Raw genomic sequence first — 21958 nt, forward strand, 5'->3', positions numbered from 1 at the left:
TTGCTTATGGGAGGCACCATTAGCTTATGGTTTCCAAGAAGCGGATTTGCCTTAGGAATTTGACATTGGAGTTGGTATGCGTAGTGTTAGCATATAGCCGGTTAAAAGGCTAAGTAGCTGAAGAAAATAATCTACGATGTTCTTTAAATTATTTGACCAATTTCATTCATATAATTTTTCATAGTGAATAACGGTGCGCACCGGGGTGTTTGTTATAACACGGTTTATGGACTATCATAAATGAGAATTGATATTGGTTGTTTTGTGAGATCTCAATTTTTAGTTGATCACTTTGCATAAAGGATCAATTAGGGACTTGGTTATAAAGTCGGTTGACGGGATGAGACTAAAACTCGTATAAGATCCTTGGCGATAGGATACCCAATTCCCCTCTAATACAACGTTAGGGGCTGAATTCAATGTGGAAGGCCTATTGTTAAGAGATTGAAGCACACAATAATTTATATCCCGAGGTGTGTGCTTAGACTTGCATGTTGTAAGGTTGATCTTTTGAAAAAGTGTGTTTGCAAGGACACGATGAAAAGAATCAACCTATATGAACATGAAGTACAGCCGCTTCAAGGGAGTATGGGTTTGACTCCTGATATGTTCATGAATAGATATGGGACACTAGGCTTGTAAATAAGTGTCGGTTTCGTAATTTTAGAAGTAAATTAATTTATGTGTGAGTTATCTTCATGTATTCAAAATGGGTAGAAAGGTTCAATGCTTAGTCACACCCCGATACTCGAATATTTGGAATGTGTAATTTCACTATGTGGAAATTCAATCTTCGTGACATTTTCATTTATGCATAAATTGGTATGTTTGTTAACTTATTTAAAATCTTGAATTACGCTTAAATGGGAGAGGAATGTTGGTAATATAAGTGTAATTACCGGTTCATTTTAGCGTACTCAGGTTTGGTTCGTAGATGGGTAAGTTCGTTATAATATAATGTAAGTTCGGGTAGTACGGAGTGTACACTTGCATAATTATTTATGAATTTACGGAATAGTTTTCATTTGAACAACTATGACGGGGGGCTTCGGGGCAATGCCCGGGAAACTTTGACGGGTTTTAATTCCCACAATAGACATTTAATATGTCGGAATTTGTGAAAAGTTACTACTCTTCACAAATACATCCCCCTACACCTTTTCATATCTATATAAATAGAATGGGGTTGAAGATGTTTGGAAAAATAGACAATCTCATCTTCTGCATCATTGAACAAAAAACACAAACTACTCAAAAATACTTGATTATATCTCTCGTATTCTCAGGCCGAATACAGAGGAGAACCTGTCTTATCTCAATAGAAAGTTCGATACAACCCAGGCACTAAAGTAAGGGTCGAATTGTTCTATTAGGAAAGCATAGCGATTCGGTGCGGTTTTCATTATTGTCTTTTCAGTTCGTGTACAATTTTCTAACATGATTCACACACCTCTTCATCATCGCCCCAATCCAAATCAAGAGCAATCTCATTTTTGTTTCTTTGATCCCAATCCCAATTCTTGTCTTCTTCGAAGACGACATCTCGACTTATTATTATCTTCTTCGCAACTGGTCATAAAGGCGATAAGCCTTTGACTCTTCACTTACTCCCAATAGCACACAACTGCGACTCTTGTCTTCCAACTTTGTTCTTTTTGCATCTGGAACAAGCGCATGAGCGACACTCCCAAACACTCTGAAATGGGAAACCGATGGTTTGATCTTACTCCACGCCTCTTCTGGTGTCATGTCTTTGATAGATAGAGTAGGAGACCTATTTAAAACATAAATAGTCCAGTTGACTGCCTCTGGCCAAAATGTTTTTGGGACACCTTTCTCAGATAACATACTCCTGACCATATTCATCACTGTCCGATTTTTCCTTTCGGCGACGCCATTTTGTTGTGGAGTATATGCTGGTGTCAATTGCCTCTGTATTCCATTTTCTTTGCAAAAATTAATGAATTCATTCGAGGTAAATTCCCCACCCCGGTCTGTTCTTAGACACTTAATGGAAAGACTTGTTTCTTTCTCCACACAACTCTTAAATAACTTAAAATGAGATAATGCATCTGATTTTTCTTTCAGAAAATAGACCCATGCTTTTCTAGAATAATCATCAATAAAGCAAAGGAGGTACCTCTTGTGACTATTTGATATTGGAGTAATTGGTCCACATATATCGGCATGAACAAGCTCGAGTTTCTGAGATGCTCTCCAGGTACTTCTTTTAGGAAAAGAGTCACGATGTTGTTTTCCTTTCAAACAGTCGGTACAGACAGTTGTGATTTCGTCAATCTCAGGCAGCCCTTTCACCATTTTTTTCTGTTGAAGTGTTTTGAGCCCTTTGTATCCGAGATGGCCATACCTCTTATGCCACAGTTCAGTGACATCTCCATCTTTAGTTGTACGTAGACAAAAGTCCGACTTCAATTGCACTTTTGTTGATTGTGTTTCAGACTTCACTACAAACATCCTATTTGTTGTCATATCTGCTTGGATGATCAAACCTTTTGTTGGATGATATATTTGGCATTGGTTTGATTTAAATAGCACATCCAAACCTTTCTCTTGCAGCTGACCAATGCTAAGAAGATGATTCTTTAATTTAGGCACATAGAACACCTCTCTTACAACAAAAGTAGTGCCTTTCAATAAAAGCTTAATATTCCCTTTCCCAACCACACTCATCTTCATATTATTATCGAGCCTCACAGTTTGTTTAAAATTCTTATCAAAATCATAAAATAAGGAATAATCACCACACATATGGTTACTACATCAGGAGTCGAGAAACCATAAATTATCACAATTACCTTTGACTTTGTCTCCATATGCCATGAGTAGCATCTCCTCTGATTCATCAAACTCCACATAGTTAGCCTTCTTTTCCCACTGTGGACATTCATATTGAAAGTGTCTAAGAGTTTGACATTTGTAACATCTAATAGTAGCTTTGTCATAGGATTGTCGACCTCTTCCCCTGCCTCTACTTCCTCGATACGGTGTCCATCCACGCCCATTTGAACTGTTTCCTTCTTTATTAGTGACTTTGAGCACTTGTTCCTCTTCTACATCATTTTTGAACTTTTGCTCATGAACAAGTAGTGAACTTTGTAAGGCATCGACAGAAAGTTGATCGATATCCTTTTATTCTTCTATGGAACAGACAATATAATTCCATTTGTCTGTGAGGGTCCGCAGAATCTTTTCGACTATCTTGACATTGGTCATGTCTTCTCCGTAATTTCTCATGTCATTTGCAACAATCATCACTCGACTAAAGTAGTCAGTGATTGATTCATCTTTCTTCATTGCTAGTACTTCAAAGTTCCTGCGAAGACGGTTGAGTTGGGCCCTTTGAACGCGAGCATTTCCTTGACATTTTATCTTCATGGAGTCCCAAAGTTGTTTAGATGTCTCCTTGTGTGTGATTGTCTTTAGAATTGTTCTATCAATAGACTGGAACAAGTAATTCTTGGCTTTCAAATCTTTGAGTTTCATCTCCTCCAATGTTTTCTTCTGTGCATCTGTTAATGCCTCCGTATTTTCAGGTTGTTTATAACTTGATTCCACAACAGTCCAATACTCTTTGGACGCGTAGAAGATTTTCCATGACCATGCTCCAATGATCATAATCACCATCATACTTTGGAATGGCAGGTTCCGCAAAATTGTTATTTGCTTCTGCCATGTCTCACGCACTCTCTTAACTGAGTTTTTCTTTTGCCAAGCTCTGATGCCAGAATGTTAAAACAAGAGAATAACAATCTGAACTTGACTAAATCTTATTGAACACACCAACTGGCTTTTTATAGAGCCTAAACACAAGAAGCGTGCCTACTTACGTGCTAACAAACTAACAACCTAGGACTAGATCAAAAAAAATAGAGAATTCCTAAATTATAGAAATATTCAAAGCTGATGACTAAGTAGCACACTAACAACTAACGTAAAAATAGGACAAACTACAACTACTTCAAAAATTTATATCTCTCTTTTAAGACGGGCGTATCCGTCTTAACATCAAAAGAGGTCAAGTATCAATCCACTTGTGTATATAAAACAGCTCTGTTGCTTTTCTATATGATTTCTTCTTTTCTTTTATTTTAACTACTTGACTCATCTTATGTTGGGTAGATAAAGCGGTATTAAATAAGAATTCGTGAAACTTTTAATACCACTATTTGTTTTACACCGTATTATGTTGCCGAGGTATATATGCTTGGTAACATTGAACAAATAGTATGCGTAATTATTGCTATCAAAGGCATAAGAGTAGTTAGAGAACTTAATATTGTTATTTAGTCGAGTCAAATATATATCATACAACTAAATTATGAAAGATAACATGAAAATATTTTAGGACATCAACTCATAAGAGAAGTTAATATTGACAAATTTACACAAGAATATTAGTAAAGAATATCAACTAACAAAACAGATTTAGTGCTTGTTTGGTTACCCTCTCAATTCATGGGAATTCTAAACTCCCATGAATTGAGTTTTTGGTAACTTGTTTGGTTACCCCTCATATTGCAAAATGGGAGAGTTTACAATTCTAAGGGAGTTTTCAACTCCTACATGATGTAGGAGTTTGATTACCAACCCCTCCCTAGGTAATTGAAAACTCCTCCATCTTATTTCCTTCAAAACTACCCATTTACCCCTATAAATTAGGTGTTAGTAATATTGCGGGAGGGTATAATGGTAATTAGAAACTAAAATCACGTGAATTGACACGGTTCAACCAAACACTGCACGGGAGATTAATTCATGGGAATAACAAACTCCCCCAAGGCAACCAAACATGTTTTTATCATTTCTTGGGAATTGAATATTGGAGTTGGATTCCAGTAAATTGCAAATTAACACAGGAGTTCTATTCCCTTATGAACCAAACGAGGCCTTACACAGGACAAATTTACAATAATAAATTTTGAGTAAACAGATTGTTTTGTTTTTATAATCGAGAAGATTTTCAATAATACTACTCATTAGTCATTATTCCATGGTCCTTCTCTCTTTCTCTCCTATTGCCCGTATAAACGACTCAATTTCCTAAGCTGTACTGACTACTGACCACCACCAACATCACTATCCCCCGAGTTATACTAATTACCACTCTCTCCGATCACGACATCCGCACTACCACGCACTGGTCATCTACTCCTTCGGCACACCTATACCGTCTATCGACACATTTGTTGTTAGTGATTTTGATCACATTACATATAAGTGTATTCGAGTTTCTTATGTAAAATCGGTTTGAGCTCGTAATGGATATAATGTGAGTCGGGAATATGGAGTGTATGCTCATATAATCGTATATCGAGTTCATGTGTATAATGGATAAGGGACACTATAAAAGTGTTTCCATAGTATATATATCCTCTATCGAGGTCATATACCCGGGGTTAGGCATCCCCGACCGGGTTGTCATGTACTATCTATTTGAGAATTGCCAGGAATTATGTATTTAGGAAATAGTTACGTCCCCGATCGGGGTAGGTAACCCCTGACGGGGTTAAATTGCTTTTCCTGTACGTATGTTTCATGTGTGTTGCACATGTTTGGCAGTTATCATTTCTTTTGATTGGTTGGTAACAAATCAACATACTTATCCACTTATTTTTATATTCTGTATGTGAATTCCACATGCATATATATAGAGTGCGAGGGAATTAAACGAACACACTGACATTTTCACGTATTTCGTATTTGACAAAATAAAGTAAAACCAAACTCTCTTATTATTCTTTGTTCTTTGCTCTTTGCCTTAAGACAAAGGAATCGTCTTATCCTTCAGAGATTTCGTGATACCCAAAGGCTATAGGGTCGAAATACGCTAAGTAAAGTGTGTTCAACACGATTCGATTGGGTGTAATAAACCGTCTTATATTGTTTTAATTTCTGTTTTAGTGCCTTTGTTTGTATAAGTTTCTAGTTTGTAATCTTTGTAATGCAAAAACTACAACATTCTTAGAGTATTTTCTGCATTTGGAAATGGATTCAATCAAGGACATGACTACTAAGTTTGGAAAGTTGGAGAAAATCGAGGGTGTCGATTTCCGTCGTTGGTAAAAGAAGATGCACTTCCTTCTCACCGCTTTGAAGGTTGTGTATGTGTTGAGTACTCCTATGCCGGAGATTGTGGGGGATGAAACTCTTGCGGAAATTCAACGAAAGAGAAACAAGTGGGAGAATGATGACTACATATGTCGCGGTCACATCTTGAATGGTATGTCCGACTCTCTTTTTGACATTTATCAAAATGTTGAGTCCGCTAAAGAATTATGGGATCAACTTGAGTCTAAATATATGGATGAAGATGTTTCTAGTAAGAAGTTCCTTGATGGAAATTTCATGAATTATAAAATGGTTGATTCTAGACCGGTAATGGAACAATACAATGAATTGCTCCGGATTTTGGGACAATTTGCACAACATAAGATGGAGATGGATGAATCTATCTCGGTGTCTAATATAATAGACAAATTGCCTCCCTCTTGGAAGGATTTTAAACATATGCTTAAACACAAAAATAAAGAGTTGAGTCTTGTTCAACTTGGTAGCCACTTGCGCATAGAGGAATCTCTAAGGGCGCAAGATGGTGGTAAAGGAAAAGGTAAAGATTTTATGGGATTGTGAGATCCCTGAAAAAATCTCCTTTTTGAAAAAATATAAGTAAATAGTAGGGAGTCGCCAGTAGGTTTTATAAAAAAAACATACAAAAATAAAGTTAACGGAAAAGGCCCCTTTTGATCCCTGGAATGGGGACTGATTCGTCACTCCGGTCTGAACCAAAGATTGCGGATTCGGGGATAAAGGTACGATAAGGGAAGGTGTTAGGCACCCGGATCGCCCGTCAAACTGACGGCCTCTACTATTTATTTGTAATATTATATATTTGACGAAACTAAGACAGAAAAAAGAAAGTTAGTGTAACACCCCCTCATACCAAGGTACCTTACCAAGGACTACCCTAGCATGAAAGACTGTTACCATCTCGGTTTCCCGAGGTTAGTATATCAAAGTTACAATTTCCAAACAACATTTATCAAAGTATATAAGTTAAAGATTACATTATCTCAGACCAACTCAAAATAAACGTACAAGGTCTCGATACAAATGAAATCCAAGACATCTAAACTCATAACAACGGAAGCTAGACTTGACGTGGTGACTCCCCATGACTGTCCCATAGCTAAATATCTGCATTACCTGTCACAATCTGCTCACCATCCCCGAATGGATCACCGCAGGTTTTACAAAACAACAACACGGGGTCAGTACTACTCAATCAAGACAAGACAACAACAATACAACCAGCTGATCATCGATCTCACACAGTAACCGACTACACACCGAAGTGTGTAGCCCTGCCAGATTACCCATCGCAACAGGTAATCCTCGCCGCCGATGGGTGACCGCACCCATCCCCACCTAGTCCAGCTCATCAACGAGCGACTAACAATCCCTGTCCCTTAATGTGCACATCCCCTCCCGTGGCGGGTTCCACGGAGGGCGAACTAGGGTGTGAAGCCACTCCCGCAAGTGACTCCACCACAATCACAATCACATGACATCACAACCATCTCAATCCGCTCATACCGACATCGTCACAACAATCCCCATACTCCGATGATCAGCAAATAACAACAATTACAACAAGCACAATCTCAAGTCAATTGACAAGAACGAGTAGGGAAACCCTACCTTAGCAATCAACAAAGTGGGAAAGGACTTGAACACTCGGGAAAGGCTCCTCTACGAAGTCTTCTCCTATAACATAATCATATCACACAATTACACATTGCACAATCCCCATATTTCCCCAATTCCGTAAACACACAAAGAACCCCAACGAATACAAACAACATAGAATAACACTTACCAACAGTAGGATGAGGAAATGTACGTAAGGACTCCGAAGGTTTCGCAATCAACAAAGCAAAGGGGTGATTAAGGAGTAATTAGGGAGAGATTAGGGTTACGTAAGAATGATGAAGTAGAAATGATATTTTAAAAACTGACGCGGATATAAAATAAATCTTAAACGCTCCCTAATCAAACCGTCGAAATAACACTTCGCCAAACCGGACACTCGGTCGAGTAAGTGTATACTCGGCCGAGTGTCCCATACTCGGTCGAGTGTTAACTTTACTCGGCCGAGTGTTCCTCAGCAGAACCAAAACAATACACAACCTCAAAGACTACTCGGCCGAGTAGGTTCTACTCGGTCGAGTAGTCACCAAGGAAAATCCGTAGTGTTACAATCTTCCCCCCTTAAAAAGAACTTCGTCCCGAAGTTCACACTCTACTATAAAATAAAGCACAACACTACGCCACAAGGCTACACCAACCACATATAACAACACCAAGGAACTATACAAGTCACCACAAAAATCATTATCCCGAGTCAAAGCAAAACAACAAACAAAACGAAACACGACCGCAAAGTTCCAACCCAACCTATAAAACATGGACACTTAACACCAACTCCACAAACTACTCTTCCTTCCACAACATGGCTCACGATATCGTCTCAACTATAGCATAGGCTCTCAATACTGACTCCATAACATTACTTCCATAACACTCAATAGCACTCAATCCACAAAAGAAGATCAATCATCAAAACGGAATGTTACATTCTATCATCCTTAAAACGAACTTCGTCCTCGAAGTTTACTCAAACACATAAACATCATCTTCCAACTGTCAAAACTATTAGACTCATAATCATTATCATTCAACTGTCAACAACACCGTTGAAATATTCTCTCATTGCTAAACATCGAACTACAACAAGCACGGTCATGACCTTTAATAAAATCAACACAAATATCCGTCCTTTATACTACACCAACACTCTACTTCCAATTATACTACCATATGCACAACCATCAAAATCTCTTTCATCGCATCCTACTCCTCTTAAGATAAATGTTACGTCCTCGTAACTCACTAATACTAGATCCTTCGTTATACCTCTCATTATCTTCATCACCACCACATGTCAAAGATAACCACTTATAATCGAATAAGTCGCCATGCATATATCTTAGGCTCTCTTACTTAAACAACTCTCATCCTTCAATTCACTCGTCACACCCCCTAACCTATACCTCAAAATCCTTAACTTAACCCAAAACTTCAACTCTTCCACATTACCGCAACATGACATATATCTTTATATAAACTATATAAAACTCATATCACCAAAAGCATAATTCACACTCCACACTTGTTACGTACACTCACACTAGATCCTCAAGTTCTTTTCTTTCATTACCGCAAAACTCATACATAACTGAACATGACACTAATCCCCAATATCCTGCACTCACTATCTCGACAAAAGATTATGAACCACTTGTCGCTTTCAGATCATTACAACACATATTCCACGAATCACTTGCCATGACTATGACTACCGATGCCTCATCTTAAAACAAGATAAAAATTATCAGAATAACTTCTCACAACTGTGTCCCATCAACAGAATATCACTATACCATGACAACAACGAAAACATATACAACTCTCTTTCACATCATACTCTACCCTCATTCCCAAATTGAAACTGGTAAGAAACATCAACAAAACAAAACAACAGTCTTTATGTTCAACCAAAACTCACAAGGAACAAAGAAGAAAACAAAACAACAATCTATGTTTAACTGGTATGCACTTACGAAAACTCGTATTATAGTCATCTCACCTACTCCACCACAACCGGTGACAACATCGCAACATTGCCACCAACAAATGCACCACGGTGCGAAAATACCCGCATCACAACAAAAAGTACCGCGCCATACACAATCCCATAAACACTGACTCAATATAACATCTTGGACAACAAACTTACTCAAAACTCGCTTTACAGGATCACAACACCATACATAATACGGAATAAATAGACAAGAATCTCATGCATACCATCCATACTTTTCATGGATTAAACCTATATCATGAATACACATGCAAGTATAACCAGTCTTGTCAGACCACCCAAACTATCACTTTTTTTTTTTGATCATCATTCCATTAAGTTACCGTATCCAACATATATTACAAACATTCATATAACAACTTTATGACTATCACACCATACCGCATCTCGTGAGGTCACAACCTCACACAAACATTTACATACTCCTAAGACCCATAATCACATCCAAATAGCCAATCCTGATTACGTAAGTTACCACTTGACAATGAATACCTCTTATCCGGACTTAACTCAGGTGCCCTTCATAACATATCTTCTTTTACACACAATTATCACCACCCTATTAACGTAGCCATATCATCTGTACCCAACTACTAACGAATACCTCATATATCCATACCTTAAAATCCCTCACAACCAAACATTAATAACCTTCACAAAATCAACCTCACTAGAACAACTAACTTCCCCAAAATAACATCATCCTCCACCACTAGTTACAATACTATGACACCAACATTTTTCATGTGACTACTCTCTTACTATCACTTCTTAATATAACAATCCTTTTCCTCCCTTTGGTTCTCATCCCAAACGACAAACATCAAATATATCAACAAAAATCACCTCAACACTATTTCCAATTTCATCCGTAATCGTATCGTCACCCGACTCACCACCAAAATCTCATATCGTGCAAATTCTTCACCCAACTTTTGCTTTCTTTAATTCCTCGAAACTCATGATTATCATGTTGTCCTGGAACTTCTATATAACTGTAACTCAAATCCTCATGATAGTATCATACATCTCTACGATTCCTTACTTTTATATCACATATCCTCAGTGAACATGTTCCTAGTTTTACTCCCCTATTCTTTTCTTTTACCCTCGACAAACTCCCTTAATGATTCAACTCTTCATTATTTCTGTCTAACTCTTAAGTGCTCCGGTTACCTTCACATTGCTCCAAACTCAATCCCCATTATTTTATGTCGATATCATCTCACTCTTTCTTACCATGGGTCTTCTCTCATTATACTATAACTCCCAATTGTCACTAATCTATCCATAAAATCAACGTTTAAAGTTCAAACAATTGCATCTCCCTTTTTACATCACTAGGAAACCAAAATTCATCTCATAACGTTAGCTGCCCAAAGAATTACTCACTAGGCTCACATCCTGAAAATTCCAAATTCCCAAACTTGGTCACCATCTACAAATCCACGTCGCGACATAACTCTATCTAAGTTCACTATATAACCCTCTTCTCCATCCCTCTAAAGCAACCTTTCATTACATATATCCTTAAGCAACACAATGCTAACCGTCTCCCTCTATAAGTCCTTACACATCCCGAAATGTCACTATTCGTATCTCTCATCTCAATCTTTCATTCTCATGCTTCTTTGCACTTACATCACCCTTGCCCATATACACTTACTTTTATACTACTCAATACACGACTATTTCACTCATCATATCTCACAAAACATGCTCTTTACCTCGATTAGCTCATCATTCTTTTTTTTTTTCACAACCACATTAACACATGTCTTCCTTATCCAACACTTATCTCTCATAACCCGGCATTCTCCCTGTCATACCTTCCGGTAACTTACGTATCAAGACCGTCTCTCATATAAAAGAATGCGTTAAGACTCAAAACATACATGTGTATATACCCTATGACTCAAAACAATGAAAAACATAGCCACCGGCTCAAAACAAAAGTAAAAACATAGCCACCGACTCAAAACAAAAGTAAGAACATAGCCACCGACTCAAAGTGGCCGCCCAACGAGGTACTCGGTCGAGTACATAACATACTAGGTCAAGTACAAGGTACTCGGTCGAGTAACTATATTACTCGGTCGAGTTTTCGACTCCGAGAAGCAACTCAATTGCCGCGAAGGATTACTCGGTCGAGTATTGGGAATACTCGGCCGAGTAGACCTTACTCGGTCGAGTATAAGACTACTCGGCCGAGTTCACGACTCCAGGCGCTAAACAGTATTATCACAGAAAGATTACTCGGCCGAATATGGAATACTCGGTCGAGTATAAAAGACACTCGGCCGAGTAGGGACTACTCGGTCGAGTATAGGCGCATTCTCAGACCGTCCAGTTTTCGTAAAACAATCATATCTCACTCGTTACTTGGTCAATCTGGGCGTGTGACCTATCGTTAGAATCGTAAGAGGACAAGCTATCACCTCAACTTGGAATCACAGCAATATCTTTTCTAGAACTCGACTTATGACAGTTTTAAGACAACCCTTCCAAAATCGGTTTGTATACAAATCAAAAATTTCTTTTCAAAACAACTTTAACATGCATAAAACAAGCAATAACGACCCAATGCTTCTAAAAACCAGTACATAGTTGAACATTTATCATATTCACATTAAAATTAAACACCACATTTACATATACAGACGCATGACCTTAATCACATGCTTCTACCAACAATCAAGCATTAAAATCATCATATTCATATGCACATGTACCACTACCATACTTTATGCTCAACATTGTATTAAACAGGTAACATGATCACATTCTTCATGCTCAATATCAACCAGATACAATTTCACAATTCACTTTTCATCTTTTACCATGTTCCAACACTTAACATGCCAACATATTCCATGCTCAAAGTTTCAACATCAACAAATCGTCGATACATCTTTCAACTACTACCATATTCCACTTCTTTCCTCATTTAATCCAACCATGCACAAGATTCAAACTACAGATATCAAACACACATGACTCAAACATACAACAGTTTCCCCCATGTGACCGGCTTGAGATCGTAAGGGCCTTAGTGCGACTCCGGGACGTCTCCCAAGTCTTTGCGGTAGCTCCAAACAACTCTCCCGGGTTCATTTTATTTAGACTCCCTAAGTTCATTGAGTTCATTAGTTTTAGGTGCCGGAATCGTCGGCTCCGATACCACTTTGTAACACCCCCTCATACCAAGGTACCTTACCAAGGACTACCCTAGCATGAAAGATCATTACCATCTCGGTTTCCCGAGGTTAGTATATCAAAGTTACAATTTCCAAACAACATTTATCAAAGTATATAAGTTAAAGATTACATTATCTCAGACCAACTCAAAATAAACGTACAAGGTCTCGATACAAATGAAATCCAAGACATCTAAACTCATAACAACGGAAGCTAGACTTGACGTGGTGACTCCCCATGACTGTCCCATAGCTAAATATCTCAGCATTACTGTCACACCTGCTCACCATCCCCGAATGGATCACCGCAGTTTTACAAAACAACAACACGGGGTCGATTACTCAATCAAGACAAGACAACAACAATACAACCAGCTGATCATCGATCTCACACAAGAATCGACTACACACCGAAGTGTGTAGCCCCGCCAGATTACCCATCGCAACAGTAATCCTCGCCGCCGAGGGTGACCGCACCCATCCCCACCTAGTCCAGCTCATCAACGAGCGACTAACAATCCCCGTCCCTTAATGTGCACATCCCCTCCCGTGGCGGGTTCCACGGAGGGCGAACTAGGGTGTGAAGCCACTCCCGCAAGTGACTCCACCACAATCACAATCACATGACATCACAACCATCTCAATCCGCTCATACCGACATCGTCACAACAATCCCCATACTCCGATGATCAGCAAATAACAACAATTACAACAAGCACAATCTCAAGTCAATTGACAGTAAACTGAGTAGGGAAACCCTACCTTAGCAATCAACAAAGGGGAAAGGACTTGAACACTCAAAAAGGCTCCTCTACGAAGTCTTCTCCTATAACATAATCATATCACACAATTACACATTGCACAATCCCCATATTTCCCAATTCCGTAAACACACAAGAACCCCAACGAATACAAACAACATAGAATAACACTTACCAACAGTAGGATGAGGAAATGTACGTAAGGACTCCGAAGGTTTCACAATCAACAAAGCAAAGGGGTGATTAAGGAGTAATTAGGGAGAGATTAGGGTTACGTAAGAATGATGAAGTAGAAATGATATTTTAAAAACTGACGCGGATATAAAATAAATCTTAAACGCTCCCTAATCAAACCGTCGAAATAACACTTCGCCAAACCGGACACTCGGTCGAGTAAGTGTATACTCGGCCGAGTGTCCCATACTCGGTCGAGTGTTAACTTTACTCGGCCGAGTGTTCCTCGGCAGAACCAAAACAATACACAACCTCAGCACTACTCAGCCGAGTAGGTTCTACTCGGTCGAGTAGTCACCAAGGAAAATCCGTAGTGTTACAGTTAGTAACAAACCTTATACAATTATTTACACTGACAAATTAATATGTTAGTTAAGACAATAAAATAGAGAAAATAAATAAAAGGTAAAATAAAGATTTAAATAAGAACAAAGAGTAAAGAAAAACTTATTTGAGGTCGGTACCCTCAGGCCTATGTGGATGTTGACTATTAATGAATTTCGACTTTGTCGTTAATTTACGGCTCTTATGCGCTTATATGGAACTGGGACGATTTATGTGACTGGTTTGATTTGAAAGTGGGATTGAATATTTGAGACGGTTGATTTGAACGAGAGTATTGATTTAGAATCTGGTCTGATTTGATTTGTAGGTGTATCGTATATTCGTCTGTATCTCCGTCTGTCCGTGTGTTTGCATGGTATTTATACCAAACTAATCCCACTTGCATCATGATTCTAACTCTTTGGCTTTCTTGTTATCACCCTTATCTTGATAGCTGGTAACTCTTAATTATGATAGGAAAAGTACAAGAATCTTTATCTTATTCTACTCCCCTAACATCACTTTGACATTCATTCCTATGTATTTGACAAAGTTGGGCTGATTCTCGGCCAACTCTAATAATTTGCATGCTGCTTAACGTTATTTATCTGGCCCAATTGCATTAGATCAAGTCTTAACGGATAAATTTCGGAAACTTGTTGGTTTTGTGCCTATTAAATGGGCTTAATGGAAATAGAAGCTTAAGGATGGTTTTATGCCATTTTAGTAATTTTATGGTAAATAAGCGTAAAGAGCCTTTAATTATAGCATTGTCAATATTCATTTAGTCATTTAGTTTTAGCCTCATCATCGGGTACCCGTAAGGCTAGGTAGACATTTTGAGGTGTCTACAGAAGCCCCCACTTTGACCGAGTCTGAGTAAGACGAAGGTCAAAGTAGTCTGGTCGGGACAGATAAAGGTTAAGAAACGTACCTGGGCCTCTTACATTACCTGTCTGGAGTAGCTGGAATCTGGAACGGCCAAACTTTGTTTTACTAATCTGGAACTGGTATAGCCAAACTTTGTTCAGCTTGTCCGGAACTGGCATGACAAAGCTTTGTTTTGTCAATCTGGAATGGAGTTGGTAAAACTTTGTTTCACCATTCTGGAAACTGGCATGGCAAAACTTTGTTTCGCCGGTCTGGAATCTGTATCTGGTATAGCTAAACTTTGTTTAGCTTAAAGGTGAGATCGTGAAATCTGATCTCCCGAACTCGGTTGCGTATCAGGGCCCGCCGACCAAGGGATGCTTCTTAGTTTTGCAGGTGAACAAAACGTGAAATTGTTTAGCTTCGTCAGGTGAACGAAGGCCGATCGGTTAGTTTCGCAGTGAACGAAATCGGATTGCTTTGCGGTGAACAAAGGCGGATTATTCCGCAGTGAACGGAATGAGATTGCTTAGCTTCGCAGGTGAACGAAACCGGATTTGCTTAACTTCGCAGGTGAACGAAGCTGGATTAGAACACAAAATTTGATTTTATGAACTAGGACGCGTGTCAGAGCCCGCCGACCAAGGTATTTCAAAAATTTTATTTTGAAAAAAGGATGGATAAGATCGTATTTTATTTTACAAACTTAGATGCGTGTTAGAGCCCGCCGACCGAAGGAATTTCAAAATTTTATTTTGAAAAAGGATTGCGTGTTAGAGCCCGCCGACCAAGGAATTCAAAATTTTATTTTGAAAAAAGATTGCGTGTTAGAGCCCGCCGACCGAAGGAATTTCAAAATTTTATTTTGAAAAAGGATTGCGTGTTAGAGCCCGCCGACCAAGGAATTTCAAAATTTTATTTTGAAAAAGGATTGCGTGTTAGAGCCCGCCGACCAAGGAATTTCAAAATTTTATTTTGAAAAGGATTGCGTGTTAGAGCCCGCCGACCAAGGAATTCAAAATTTTATTTTGAAAAAGGATTGCGTGTTAGAGCCCGCCGACCGAGGAATTTCAAAATTTTATTTTGAAAAAGGATTGCGTGTTAGAGCCCGCCGACCAAGGAATTCAAAATTTTATTTTGAAAAAGGATTGCGTGTTAGAGCCCGCCGACCGAGGAATTTCAAAATTTTATTTTGAAAAAGGATTGCGTGTTAGAGCCCGCCGACTGAAGGAATTTCAAATTTTATTTGAAAAAGGATTGGAATGTAAAATTTTATTTTACAAACTAGGATGCGTGTTAAAGTCCGCCGACCGAAGGATTTGAGAATTTTATTTTTAAAATGATCAGATTTAAAAATCATAAAATTTTGTAAAATAATCTGGAATTATTTATAAAATATGAATTTTGGGGAATGAGCGAGAAAAGTAAAATTTAATTTACGAACTTGGATTTAGAAATCGCAAATTTCCATTTTGAAAAGAAGAGACGAGTGTTAACCAGTGGAACTTTGCTAACCCCTAATTTGAGTGGACCCATCTCATTAACTTGATAACATGTTGCGCCTAACAATTGAGTAGTTAGCCTTATCTTTACAAATCTCACAAATCTCAGAATAAAGAAATCATCAGCTGACCAGACTTTCTCTTTCCTCTTTTTGTTTATTGAACTTTCAGTTACCCCATTGTTGTTTATTAGAGCTACTTCAATAAATCGTGCCCTTGTTCCCAAATTTATTCGATTTCTTTTTCTTAATCCGCCTATTCTTTGGCTCCTGATATGGGATGAAATCAGCGTGGGTTGCGCCGCCTTGGCAGTCATTCCAGCTATCGATGGAGAACAAGATGATTGACATCAGAGCACCGTCGAACCTTTGGTTTCTGATACGGGATACGATCAGCGGTTTTGTGCCGCCATAGCTGTCGTTTGAGCCCCCGGTTGGCGACTGGGTGACTGATGATGGAGCACGGTCGAAGTAAGTGCTTCTTTTATTTTGTTGATTTTGAATTTATATTATTCCAGTGTACTATCCTAATGTGGGACACGATCGATAGCAGCTGTGCTGTTGTAGCCATCGTCTGAGCAATAGAATGACGACCAGTTGACTGATGAAGGAGCACTGGCGATTGTCGATTATGCTAGCTCCTGAGATAGAGTGAAATAAGCGGAGGTGTGCCGCAATTTGAGCCCCCGATTGGTGACCGGATGACTGATTAAGGAGCACGGTCGAGTCTTGTGATTTTTTTTTTACCGGACTTTCATTCTTGCTTTCAAGCTCCAAATCAGATCGTAAGTATTATGTCTCTTGACTGACTTCAAATTCATGCTTCTTTTTTTTTGTTCCGTATTTTCACTGGTCAAGTCGTATGTTTGATGATTGAACTGATAATTTTACTGGTGTCTGGCGAATCAAGTAGTGTGCTTGATAATGAGACCGAACTGATAGTGCGATTGTGATACTAAAACCAAGTTTACCATTTCCTTACTGGTCTTGTGAATCAAGGTGTGTGCTTGACTGATAATATGATTGAATTGAAGTTATGCTCCTTTTTTATTTTTTATTTTTATCTCTAAATCAAGTTGTGTGCTTGATGATACAACTGGACTGATAGCGCGATTACGACATTAATGCAGACGATTTATGATATTGATGATGTATAAATAGTATGCTGACAATGCTAATGATATACGCTGATGCATGATGCTCACTTACTTACGACAACAAAGACTACACTAGCCAATTGACAATGCATTCTTTCTAAAATAGATCATAGACACATTACACATCTCATTTCTAGTCCTGTTAATTTTTTTTACCAAAAACGCGCTACTGCATGATCTGGGAAAGGGACAGAGTACTCTAGTCCTAGCTGCTTAGGTGTTGTGCCTATTGAATTGTCATTGCTTTGTAAGTCCTTAACTTTTTTGGTCAGGGCTGTCGTCTAAATGTAGTCAAACATATGCGCGAAGTGTTTACTTATGCCCCTGGTCTTAGCTGAAACTCCTCACTCTATGTTCTGTGGTAGCCCCCTGTTCAGGTATTTTCTTCTGTCTTTTTTTTTTTTTTTTTTTTTTTTTGACCTGGTGTGGGTCGTGACTGTGCCAAATTGTTTTCTTATTATTATTTTTTTTTTTTGGATTTTGAGATTTGTATTGTAAAATAAGTTTTGCCCTCTTTATAGTAAGAAGCTCGGCTAATTACCCAAAACTAATACTATAGAAATAAAATACTTATGTGACCGTATAAACTTAGTGTACATCCCCCGAAGTCTTAGATGCTAAACGAGGGTGATAAATGGAATGGAGTAGAAGGGTCTATGGTGTTAGAAGACACTGGAGATCTGTGTGCCTCTCTCATTCACCTAAATGAATGAAAGGATCGTCCCAACAGGTATGGAGACAAAGTAACTGTGGATTGACTCGTATGAGAGATGAAAAAGTGACTACTCTGCAATTTGATTGCAAATGGGACTGGAGCTTTTTTTTTTTTTGTCTTTTTTTTTTGGAACTTTTTTTTTGTCTTCTTGAACTTTTGAGATTTTGGATACGGGATTAAATTGCATCTTTTGCTGGATTTTTTTTTGTCTTGTGATCTTTTGAGTCTTTTGACATTGGATTTGATTGCAAATTTGACTGTTTGAGTCTTTTGACACTGAAGTGCAACTTTGATTGGAATTTTTTGTTGACTTATTATGAGAGTTTTTGATGCGAGTATTTTTCAGCTTCTATTGGTAATTGGACTCACATCTTTAGTTCATTCTAAGGGACTAGTGGTCACCTATAAAATAGCACGGGGTGCGCGCTCCCGTGTCTTATTTAGTATGTTTGGACACGGTTGTACTGAGAATCTGGTTTGAATATTTTTGAGCTAATTTTCTAGCACCAATGGGAGTGAATGATAATATATGCTAAAATGGTCGATTATATGAGTTTGTGCTCATCTAGTGGTCATTTGAGATATGAGAAGTTATGAATGTGGTAGACAGAGAGTTGTGCTCATTTAAACTAGTAGTCACATGAAGTATGGGAAATTAACGAATCAAGTAGAAAGATGGAATCTCCAAACCTATAGGTCACCTAGTTAGAGACACGGCGATCAAGGAATTATCACACCACAGAGATGGAAAAGATGGTCTAGTGCACGCCCTCGTTTAGGCTGACTCTAAGAGGTCGACTGATCTACACTAAAAAGATACGCCCTAAAGTATTTCAAGTCTATTCTACTAGTTAAGGGTAAAAAGTAGAACAAGTGACTAATAAAAATGACATATGCTCGTTTTTTCCACTTATTTAATTTATGCAACTCAAAGAGGACTAGGATGGTCCTTTCTTAATTAGATACTTGTAAAGTAGTTTTTTTTTTTTTTTTTTAGGTAATGTCAGGAACACTCGTATGAGTTTGTGATTATAAGAATGAATTTTCTTGTTCTATCGACATGTTTGTTCTTACTCTTAATTTTTCTTATATATATGCAAGTGAGAAAGGACTTGGATGGTCCTAATTTAAGCAAATTTTGATGGAAACTACATGTGAGTTGGTATTGTCTAGTCTTCATGTACCCTTCTTTTGTTCCCCAGCTAGAGTGGCTATTAAAATTAGGGTCTCGTTTACTCCTCCCTATCCCAGATCATGACTTACCTTTTAGAAAATGATTTTTTTTTTCTTTATAGGAGACATGACTAGTATGGAGTAATATGGCGAAGGAGATGCAGGACTCCCTATGAAGAAACTTATTTATCTCATGCTAGGTGAAATCTAAATGCAAGTATCTAGTAAATTTTTTTTTTTGACATGCTGACCATGAGGTTCTATTGAGGACGCATTGGACTGGGTTATGCAGAGGATGGTACCATATGCAAATGCTCATAGGAAAACAGCCTAGATATGATTAGTAAAGTAATGCATGCTCTATATGAGACACTGTCTAAGAATGGAATTGCTACATGGAGTGCATGCCGAACTACCTAGGCGGCAAGTTTTATTTATCTAACATTGAAATAGGACTTATGCAAGTGCTGATCCTAAACTTTTTTTTTTGACACACTCAACACAGACGGGCACAAGCACTGACGGACTAAATGGGCTGAACTGTGAACTAGCTAAATGCAAAACCTATGTAATGTCCTAGGATGCTTCATGATGATACGAGACGGAATGCAACCAGACACAAGCCAAATGGTGACAGCCTACTGAGTATAAGCTATATGCAAATGCGAGGTAAAATTGCAAGCGAGGTAAATGCTATTTGAAAACAGGGACATCCTAATGTGACCTTGGAATGTAGACTCAATGGATCAAATGCATATGTTAGGACGCTTGATTAATGGGATGCGGAAAGCTTTAGCCATTGTATAATTATATTTATCTACTTTATTCTAACCAGTTATGGCTATATGGCTATGTGGGATGCAATACTATATGCAAGGACTCAATGCAAATGCAACTAGGACTAATACTACTGTAAGTACGTATGTGAATGCATACTACTTATCCTAGTTAACACATGTAGAACACATTCTATTTATCATAATTTTTTTTGGTTAATTTGTTATGAGCAAGATTATGTCAAAAATTAACAAACATGACACATAATATAGCCTAACAAAGGTTCTATGGGATCTATGGTTAGGTTTATGGTTGGCAATTGGGTACTCACAACATTAAAATACCCGAGGGTATCTCTCGCTTTTGTGCTCCCCCAGTCATATGGACCAGACGAGTTGCCAAAACGCGACGTCATGAGGTGGGAAATATGTGTAAGGCCTAGTCAGTCGAATGGACCTTCTAAGTATACAACATACTTTACCGAGGGTAAATTAGGGTAGCTTAAGATGACATAATACTGGCTTACGGAGAGCCTATGTCTTTTTTGTCTGAAATAATATATAAAGTGTAAAGCACGAAAATAACGATACCATATTATGTATACAATAAAGAGCAAATGAGCAATACGTAGAGCAAACACTATCATGAACAATTTGGCAGATTAGCATACGTGTTTTATACGGAGTGATTGACCTTACCAATTCTGCATGCAAAAGCCACTGAGCCAACACATATCCATTAACAAACAAATTTGTTACACACGTTAGTTTCACGCTTTTTATATTCACAATTGTACGCTAATCAACAAATTAAATTGCGGTGAAATTAAATTAAGCGTATCAACTAATCTTTTGTCAAAATATATAATATTATAAACAAATTTCAAGTCTTACCCTCTTAATAAGTCCCCAGCGGAGTCGCCACTGTGAGATCCCTGAAAAAATCTCCTTTTTGAAAAAATATAAGTAAATAGTAGGGAGTCGCCAGTAGGTTTTATAAAAAAACATACAAAAATAAAGTTAACGGAAAAGGCCCCTTTTGATCCCTGGAATGGGGACTGATCCGTCACTCCGGTCTGAACCAAAGATTGCGGATTCGGGGATAAAGGTACGATAAGGGAAGGTGTTAGGCACCCGGATCGCCCGTCAAACTGACGGCCTCTACTATTTATTTGTAATATTATATATTTGACGAAACTAAGACAGAAAAAAGAAAGTTAGTAACAAACCTTATACAATTATTTACACTGACAAATTAATATGTTAGTTAAGACAATAAAATAGAGAAAATAAATAAAAGGTAAAATAAAGATTTAAATAAGAACAAAGAGTAAAGAAAAACTTATTTGAGGTCGGTACCCTCAGGCCTATGTGGATGTTGACTATTAATGAATTTCGACTTTGTCGTTAATTTACGGCTCTTATGCGCTTATATGGAACTGGGACGATTTATGTGACTGGTTTGATTTGAAAGTGGGATTGAATATTTGAGACGGTTGATTTGAACG

At 38.1% G+C, this 21958-nt stretch overlaps 1 protein-coding gene and 1 long non-coding RNA gene across 3 annotated transcripts; both read left to right on the top strand.

Annotated features, from left to right (window-relative positions):
- The first annotated feature begins 6090 nt into the window (after positions 1-6090).
- Positions 6091-6651, top strand: LOC141631837 (uncharacterized). Its single transcript, XM_074444459.1, has one exon. It carries the CDS (start codon positions 6091-6093, stop codon positions 6649-6651), a length of 561 nt encoding a protein of 186 aa, XP_074300560.1.
- A 10015-nt stretch (positions 6652-16666) lies between these two features.
- LOC141627334 (uncharacterized) lies at positions 16667-20677 on the top strand. Of its 2 annotated transcripts, XR_012536900.1 has the most exons (4): positions 16667-17100; positions 17183-17414; positions 18059-18163; positions 19797-20677. It is a non-coding gene; the product is annotated as an uncharacterized LOC141627334 (long non-coding RNA). The 2 variants fall into 2 exon arrangements; XR_012536901.1 differs by lacking the exon at positions 18059-18163 and having other exon boundaries at positions 16669-17100.
- Positions 20678-21958: the final 1281 nt, after the last annotated feature.

The sequence above is a fragment of the Silene latifolia genome, chromosome Y (assembly GCF_048544455.1).
Source record: "Silene latifolia isolate original U9 population chromosome Y, ASM4854445v1, whole genome shotgun sequence".
NCBI classification, from domain to species: domain Eukaryota; kingdom Viridiplantae; phylum Streptophyta; class Magnoliopsida; order Caryophyllales; family Caryophyllaceae; genus Silene; species Silene latifolia.